The 9,260-nt window shown below is 44.1% G+C and overlaps 2 protein-coding genes across 2 annotated transcripts; one reads left to right on the top strand and one right to left on the bottom strand.

Moving 5' to 3' along the window:
- Positions 1-3,352: 3,352 nt before the first annotated feature.
- Positions 3,353-6,477, bottom strand: LOC119413804 (histone H2A.V). The gene is made up of 5 exons (XM_037680867.1): positions 6,246-6,477; positions 4,877-4,954; positions 4,639-4,752; positions 4,407-4,536; positions 3,353-4,319 (listed from the first exon to the last, which is right to left on the bottom strand). The coding sequence occupies exons 1-5, from the start codon at positions 6,246-6,248 to the stop codon at positions 4,258-4,260; spliced, it is 387 nt and encodes a 128-aa protein (XP_037536795.1). The 5' UTR covers positions 6,249-6,477; the 3' UTR covers positions 3,353-4,257.
- Positions 6,478-6,926: 449 nt separating this feature from the next.
- purbb (purine-rich element binding protein Bb) lies at positions 6,927-8,011 on the top strand. Its single transcript, XM_037680866.1, has one exon. The coding sequence runs from the start codon at positions 6,960-6,962 to the stop codon at positions 7,875-7,877; it is 918 nt and encodes a 305-aa protein (XP_037536794.1). The 5' UTR covers positions 6,927-6,959; the 3' UTR covers positions 7,878-8,011.
- The last annotated feature ends 1,249 nt before the right edge of the window (positions 8,012-9,260 follow it).

Here is a 9,260-nt window from a genome sequence, read left to right as displayed (position 1 = left end):
GTGTTAGCACAATATCTGTTAGACTGACTGAGTTTCAGTCATGATGGAGGTTTCTATGAGGTGCCGAGTGCAGCGGCCATCTTGAAATGGTTTGACTTCAAAAGTTAATCAGAGTTGGACTCCACCAGGGCCGCCCGTTGTCAGGGGGTGGAGGGGTTCCATCTCTGCTCTTTGCAGATGATGTGGTCCTGTTGGGGTCACCTGATCTTCAGCTCTCACTGCAGCGGTTCACAGCCGAGTGTGAAGCAGCTGCGATGAGAATCAGCTCCTCCAAATCTGAGGCCATGGGCCTCAACCAGAAAGGGTGGATCGCTGTCTTCAGGTCGAGGGTGAGGTTCTGCCTCAAGCGGAGGAGTTCACGCGTCTCGGGGTTTTGTTCACGAGTGAGGGAAGAGATTAACAGATGGATTGGTGCAGCGTCCGTATGTTGTGGACTCTGTGCCGGTTGGAGTTTTAAAGAAAACAAGAACAAAAGATTTTTACAAAAGCAGCAACATTTTTTTTTTTTTTTTTTTACAAATCAGAATCTCTGAGTGACATTTTTCAGCTGCAAACCAAACCAAGACTTTAAACACAGAAACAAACAAACCAAAAAACACACCATATAAAATAAAATCATACTTTTTTAAATCACAATACTCAACAGTACAGAAAAACGACATAAATATCTTTAAAAATGTATTAATTGATTTTTAATAAAAACTACATTTGCATTATTAGTTTTATGTTTCTATTCAGTGCATTTTATTCTGAAATGTCTTGGCTGCACATGTTTCTGTAACTTTAGCGCCGTGTGTTCGTCGTGTTGTGTTGCTGCAGGACACGGCGTCGTGCAGACCTGAACAAGAGCTGGTCACGTTCAGGTTATTTAGACAAATGTAAAAGAGAAGCTGACAGGGGGGTTGACAGGCAGGCGGGCAACGAAATGCAGGAAAATTCAACGAAAACAACAGAAAAAATAGTTTTGCTCTGTTTGTGAACGTTAACCAAACATCCAGTCCTGGAAAATACAAAACAATAGTTCATTTTGTCAACGAGCGATTCAGGATTTTAGATAAAAACAGCAAAATGTGGAGAAAACCTTCTTGGATTTTATTAAGGAAGGTCAAGGGTCAAGGCCAAACAACTTTGATTAAAGAGAAAAAGCCTAACTTTGTCTGCAGGCAGCACCTCTGGACAGCAGGACAGTGTAAAAACAGCACGAGGCATCTGGACCGTCCCTCAGTGGAAACGAGGACTGCAGTCAGACAAATCACGTTTGTTTTTAACAGCATTCTTTATTGTTTTATTTGTGACTTTGTTACTAGAATCGATCAATGAAAAGATCTACAGTCCTGCCAACTCGACCTTTAGTTGATGTGAAGCCAGGTGTCCTTCGCTTGTTCTTTTTCCAGGTATCGACCGAGTTTTGACCTTGACAAACAGTTTGAATTTAATTCTTTCCTTAACGGCTGCAGCGTGGACCCTTGAAAGGCGAGCTGCAGGAATAAGCAGCAGCAGCTCTGACCTTCAGCAGAATCGCAGCAGACGACATAAATAAAACCAAAGGAGCAACTGGAACTGAACAGCTGCGGTGCGTGTTGGCCTTGACGGGGATGGATCACATGATTTAGTCGCAGCAAATGTCTGAACTGGCCTCAGTCGGGCCGATGAACCGGCCGGGAGACGGGACACTTGTCTGGACGGACGGCGGTCAGTGTGAAGCATTTCTCCTGTTTAGTGCCGAATGGTCTCCACGTCAAACAGCTTTCACTCTGCAGGACAGGAAGTGGAGAGCTGTGGACCAGGAGGTCAACGGTTGCCCAGACAACAATTTCTTCTTCCTCCTCTTTCTGCTCCTGCCACAAACCACTCCTGAAACCTTTCTCCATCCTGCCTGGACAAACCATTCAATGAATACAACAAAGTTCAGTCAGGTTATCTGGACAGTTTCTTTTTTTTTTTTGTTGAGACGTTTCTTCCTTCATCCAAAGGACTTCATCAGTCCGAGGAGCCACAGCAAACTGAGTCCCACAAGCAGCTAACCCACATAGAAAACACAACAAAGTTCAGTCAGGTCATCTGGACGGTTTCTATTTTTAAATTTTTTTTTGTTGAGATGGTTCATCCTGCATCCAAAGGACTTCATCAGTGCGAGGAGCCACAACAACTGAACTTTGTTGGGTTTTCTACCTGGATTATTGAGCATGAACTTTGATGTTTTGAACCAGTTTGGCTACGGCTGCATCAGACGAGTCGACGGGGGAGAGGGCGGGCCCCAGAAACCATCTTATCACCAGCAAACTGGCTGGTCAACTATTGTGCTGCTTGTGGGACCGACTTTGTTTGTGGCTCCTCGGACTAATGAAGTCCTTTGGATGAAGGATGAAATGCCTCTTGAAAAAAAAAAGATGACCTGCCTGAACTTTGTTGGATTTTCTACCTGGATTATTGAGCATGAGCTTTGATGACCATCTCATGAACCACTATAACAATCTTACAAACTATTCCCTGGATGTGCATCTTCCCTTCGAGAGTCAGTCCAATTCAAAATGGCTGCCACAACCAACTGACACAACAACAACAAAAAAAGTCTATAACTCAGCATATTTTACAGATGTTGACCTAAACTAGGGTGTGGTAGTAGCTGAGACTAATCCCTAACACATAATCTGAGTGCTACCAGATCACAAGTTTTTTAAATACCTACTTACAAACAACTTTGTGTGTCTGTTAGCAAAATTCCTTATGAACGACTGAAACATTTTAACAAAACTTCCAGGAAATGATTGTTGTACTTGACTTTACAACTTCTTTTGAAGATAATCAAGCCAAGATGGCCGCCAAAGCAAACCGACTAGTTGGCCATGGCTTTAGTCTACACAAAAACAGCTGCTGCAGATGTGATTTGATGTGGTAGTCACTGAGTCGTTACAACCACATACTGACATGTTGCAAGTTTATAATTTTACAGATTTGGTCTCCAAATTAAAAATAACTTTTGATTTCTGGCAGGCAATATGTATTCCTTCAACATACTTGTTCAATATTAGTTTTTAATAGAAGTCTAGTTTGCAAAACTGAACAGCTTTAGAAATATTTTGTCAAAGGACTTCAATCAGTTTAAGCTTTTGGCTCCCCCTGCTGGTGTCCTGTGGTATAACAGCTGTTAAACACAAAGGTTTCATTATATTGCATTAAATGTTTACAAGATTTAAAGTATATATCTATATGTGTGTAGGTGTGTGTTTCATAAATTTTCAAAAACATCCAATTTGTAAAAGCTCTCAGGGGATTTTGTTCATTTAACGTTTAACAATCATAGTGGTGCACATAGAAAATGTATATAAATATATCTGAGACAAAGCCAAGGACAAGTCAAGGGTATTTATTAAAAGATAAAATATGCAGTCATTACCCTGAACACGTAACTTTTAGAAAAATGCACCAACTTGTTAAAAAATGTGAAGTAAGGACAGTTCAGCCTGTCAATACATTTACATATTGCAGGAATTATTACTTTTTTCTTAAAGTTCGTATGTGATCCCGATCTCTGCCTAATTTTGGCTGCACCTCTTGGTCACGTCTCGTCACACAAAAGGCAGGACAGTCGTTGCACAGTGAGGAAAACGCTGCGAGATCAACGTCTCCGCAGCCGAGGATCACATCTATCAAAACGTAATTTCAAGTTTTAACAATTTGAAAAATAAAAAACACTGTAAACATTCACACAAAACACTGTAGCAGGTTGAAAACAGTACGTGTTCATTGATATTGTGTTGTAAAAATAATCCAACCTGTCTTCCACCACTGTCCGTGTGCAGTTCAAAGTCTTACAGTAAAAGGAAAACACATGATCTCACGTTTAGCTGCTTTTATCAACTGTCCAAAAACCCACCCTCTCATTAAAAACTTGTTATAGTAAATATAACTTCAGGAAAATAACCACAAACAAGATTTTTTTTCTATAAAAATGTTTTTTTTAAACAAATTTTCAGTATAAAACATCACATAATAATCCCAAGCCAATCAAACAAATTCACTGCCATCACTTCTGTAATAATGAGCTCCTCAGTCAAACGGACTACAATGACATAAAAAAGGGTTTTCTGCTGTTAAGGGATTTTCTGTACTTTTCTCTAATTACGGGAAAAATATAACAACACAAAGGCTAACAATCACTCTTCGTTTGCTATAACAATAATAACAGAAAAGAACAAATGTGAACTCCTAGACCGAACAAAGCCCAAGCCCCGAAATTTGTGGTGGACGTGTCGTCTACGCAGTTTTCTGCTGGCCCTTCTTCCCGATGAGGGATTTGTGGATGTGGGGAATGACACCTGAGGAAAAACGCATCGTAAATCAGTGAGATTAAAACGTTCTGCAGAAATGTAGCATGAAAAACAAACAGCAAATTGTAGACGAACCTCCGCCAGCAATTGTCGCCTTAATGAGAGAATCCAACTCTTCATCACCGCGGATTGCCAGCTGCAAGTGACGGGGAGTGATACGCTTCACCTTCAAGTCTTTAGACGCATTTCCTGCCAACTCTAGTACCTGATTAAAAAATTAAAGAGTCAGGGGATAAAAAAAACAACAACGCAGAAACATCAAAAGTTGCCACGAATAACGCGTCTTCATATAGCGGTGTGGACTTACTTCAGCGGTGAGGTACTCGAGGATGGCCGCACTGTAAACAGCTGCTGTTGCTCCGACACGCCCGTGACTGGTTGTGCGAGTCTTCAAGTGTCTGTGGATACGACCCACCGGGAACTACCAGGAAACACAGCGGGAAGTTTAACACAACGAAGCTACAGGATCTCCCACGTGGAATCTGGTTGCATCAGCACCTGCAGCAAAGGCACAAACTGCCAAATGAAGGTTTAATGAGACGTACCTGCAGCCCAGCCCTCTGGGAGCGCGACACTGCCTTTGCCTTGGCTTTCCCGCTGTCTTTTCCTGCCTTGCCACCAGCCTGCATGAAGATAGACACAATATTTTCAACAAGAAACAACAGAGTGAAGTTCTCGTAAAAAACAAACAAAAAATATCTCCAATTCAACGACTAGTTTTAACCAAACGTCTGACTAGAACAGTTGTTACCCTGCAGACAGAAAAATGGTGCTCCATGCATCGTAGTTTAAACATATATTCAACCAAACGTCTGAAAAATGAGAATATTAAAGACATAAAGAAAACAACGTTAAAGGGCAAGTTTAAGAGTGATTCACCACCTCCAGGTTGGGTTTATGATCAAAACATTAGCTCACTACCTTTTAAAAGGACTTGAGTCATGCATTTACAAAGAGTTTAATATATCTTCATAGACATTAGATTAAAAAAGTTATAAACATGGACAACTATCTGAACAAAAGCAAATTGTTAAGATTGTGTGATTATTATAGAATAAGGATGCGATTTTAAGGGAGAAAATCAACGCAGTTGTGCTTTATATTTATTAAAGATACGAACAAAGCGACTAGAAAGTGGTGTATTTAAAAAATAAAGGTGGTTTCTTGAAACGTTACAGATGACCGGTAAAAACAGTCGCTTTCCCGCCAACAACAAACAAAACAAACTAAAGGCGGCAGTAACAGTAGCTGCTTAAAATTTCATGCCTTTGACCCAAGAACAAATGACCAGATTAGAAGGAAACAACACATAAACGATCAGATTAAATAAAATCAACATAACGCTGTCAAGCCAGAAAAAAAACCCCGCGTCAAACAGACGCGCCGCCTTCAGGGACACCTTCAAGTTTTCATTCACAAATTACAAAGTTTCCATTCGCAGATCTCACGACACAACACGGGCCATTTTCTTTTTTAAACGACATTTAAACACCAATTCGCTGTCAACTCCTAACATCTGACCAACCGTTAAACTGACTTTCGCATGCTAATCAACCGTTCATGTCGGCTACAGCGTCAAGGCGCACACTTGTGTGAATCAAAGCGGAATTCTTTCATAAACGCTCTGCTTCTGCCAAAAAGAAGACATCCAAAGAACCACACGGCGATGAAAACCTAATGCCGCCTTAATTGACAGGCTTGAAACACTCCAGCCGTCCCGCGGTAACGTTGATCATGCTAACGCGCTAAGCTAGCTGACAGCTAGCTCTTTTTTAGCAAAAGCTTTCTGACCAGAGTCGAAATTTTTCAGCTCTAATCCAAAACAGCACTTTCTGCAGCCGAACGTTTATCCCAACGAAAAACCGTCATGACGTCCCGGAAAATACATTCCAGCAATAATCTAAGCTCACGAACCATTTTCTTTCCGTCTCGTTATTTGATTGTAGAACTGAGTAGATACCAAACAATTTCAGCTCCCGAAAGCAAAGAAACAATAAACCCCTTCGCAAATCTTTTGCATTCGACCCCTCGTGGGAGTCCGGCCAACCAATCAGGGAGAGCGTTGTTGTTTCGAATCTCCCGTTCGACCAATAGGAACGCGACGTGCTGAGTAGTCACCCATCCCCCACTCGTTCACCGTTCCAGTCTTTGCGCACGGAACCGACAAGTAGGCGGGACTCTGGTCAGTGGAGTGTCCTTCCTCGGACATTCATCCTCGTAATGTACAAAATACATATATGGAGTTGAAATTAAGATTTCAATTTTAGATTAAAACGCACACTTGTAGCGTCTTGACATAAAAATGGTTTTGTAACGACGTCTTTAAGGAACTCGTATGCTATTCGTAAATCCAACCAAGGAGATCTGAATAGGTTATACGTTAAATTATAAGGTTATGGATTGTAAATAAAAATCTACTCTAACGTCATCTAGAAGGCGGTGCTTTCTAATGACTGGCATAAGGTTAGACGAATGAAAACGCAAGCTTACTAACTGATACTATGATTGACAGAGGAATCAGCCAATGAGAGCGCAGTATGCAGCGTCCGGTTTTCTTCGCTGCTAATGCGAGCGGAGAGGAAGGAGGGGTTGGGGGTCAAAGATACGCAGAGAAACGGGCTGCTGAAGATGGCGGATGGGGACAGTGGTAGTGAACGCGGCGGCAGCAGCGGCGGCGGCGGCGGTGGAGGAAGTGGTGGGTTCCAGCACTACCAGCGGGAACCGGAGACCCAGGAGCTGGCCTCCAAGCGGCTGGACATTCAGAACAAACGCTTCTACCTGGATGTGAAGCAGAACGCCAAAGGCCGGTTCATCAAAATCGCCGAAGTCGGCGCAGGGGGCTCGAAAAGTCGCTTGACCCTCTCCATGTCCGTCGCGGCCGAGTTCCGCGACTACCTGGGGGATTTTATAGAGCACTACGCTCAACTGGGGCCTAGCAATCCCGAGCAGATTGCTCAGTCATCCGGCGGCGATGACACCGGGCCTAGACGGGCCTTGAAGAGCGAGTTTCTGGTGCGCGAGAACCGAAAATACTACCTCGACCTGAAGGAGAACCAGCGGGGGCGGTTTCTGCGGATCCGGCAGACCGTCAACCGAGGCCCCGGTTTTGGAGTCGGGATGGGCGGCATCCCCGGGGCCGGCCTGCAGTCCGGCCAGACCATCGCACTCCCGGCCCAAGGCTTAATAGAGTTCCGCGACGCCTTGGCCAAGCTGATAGACGACTACGGGGGTGACGACGAGGAGCTGGCCGGCGGAGGGGCGGGGGGCTACAGCGAGCTCCCGGAGGGCACGTCGATCATGGTGGACTCCAAGCGCTTCTTCTTCGACGTGGGCTCCAACAAGTACGGCGTGTTCCTGCGCGTGAGCGAGGTGAAGCCCAGCTACAGAAACTCTATCACGATCCCCTTCAAGGCGTGGAGCAAGTTCGGGGGAGCGTTCAGCCGCTACGCCGAGGAGATGAAGGAGATCCAGGAGCGGCACCGGGACAAGATGTACGAGCGCAGGACCGGAGAGGAGTCCGAGGGAGACGACGTGGACGACGATTGATGCCGAGGCAGAGGTGGCTTTTTGTGTGATTTAAGCTGATGCAAAGTCTGCGAATTAACGAGAAAACGGAGAGAGGATTTTGTGCATGAAGCGAACTATAAAATGCTAAAACAACGGAGCAAAAAAAAAAAAAAAAAGTATATTTGACTGAGAAATTACTGTTTATGTAAGAGAATCCTGTTCTAAAGTTAGGTGGATGTTCTAGGTAACTGACTGCCTCTGTATGAGAGTCCCCACAGATAAAAACAAATATTTATATAACTATCTATATATATATATATATTACCATTTGATAACCTTACATGTAGCCCAGGAAGTTAAAGGTGCTCATTGCAAACTGTAAAATCCAAGTTAAAAAGAATGTTATCCTGAGCTATATTAAACGGTGCAATTTAAGCGTTTACTCAAGTAGTTTTCCCACATTTATTGATATGCAATGCTGAAATGCGGGTCTGCACTCAATGTAAACAAAGCACTTTTATCTGCTCGTTTTACTCGACACATCGGAGCATCAACAGTTTTTATTTAAGGACACAGTGATAAAGATAAATAAGTCTGCAAATTAGGTTTTTTTTTTGTTTTTTGTTGTTTTTGCAATGAGTACCTTTTTTAAGTTTGGCAGGCTCAGTCGTAGGTAACCTGCGCTCTTCCTGTCCGATATCCGATGGCGAGAGCTCACTCAGAGCTGGCCTGTAGTCCTTGTGTGATGATGATGATGATAAGAAATGTGACGTACTCAAACCAGCAGCTGCAGAGGGTGGATGTGTGAGAAAGAATGCTGGCATCGCTCACCATGGCTGTTTGTGTTTTGTCTAAAGTGACCTGTAACAAACGGCTTGTCCAGACGGACCCGGAGGCACGGTCTCGGCTACGTAAAGGGTGGGGTGGCATCCTTGGCATTGCAGGACGTCCTCCCAGCCCGGCCGGGTCCAGTAAAGTTGTCTGTTACAAGCACATGACTCATTTGGATTCGCTGCACAATCCAAATAAGTCCAAACGACCCTCCCTCCTCCTCTCTCCCTCCTGAGCATCCCTCAGGTTCTGGCCTCCTGCTCCAGCAGCCGAGGTGCGGGTGAGGCCTGCTCGCATGTGGCTCGTTGTGTCTCAGGGCAAGAAAATCCCGTCTACATTCTGGGGCATATCGGCTTTACCCGTGCCTCGTCGTCCGTGGCAACTGATGACGTCTCCTGAGACACGGGGCCGCGTTTGACCCGCGTGACCTTCCTGTCAAAGGGGACGCGGCGAGCACGAGCCTCTCGCTCCGGTCACAACTTTCCGAGTTAAAGCTTAATATTGCCGGGCTCGAGCTATCATCTCAAGGATATCCTTGTTGACTTCTTTAGGGTGCTTCATTTGGATCCTTGAATTTTGAACTCAGACCAT

This window comes from Nematolebias whitei, chromosome 8 (assembly GCF_014905685.2).
Source record: "Nematolebias whitei isolate Nwh7 chromosome 8, NemWhi1, whole genome shotgun sequence".
NCBI classification, from domain to species: Eukaryota; Metazoa; Chordata; class Actinopteri; order Cyprinodontiformes; family Rivulidae; genus Nematolebias; species Nematolebias whitei.
Note: the sequence above shows the minus strand (reverse complement) of the source record. Positions and strands in the feature narration are given on the sequence as shown.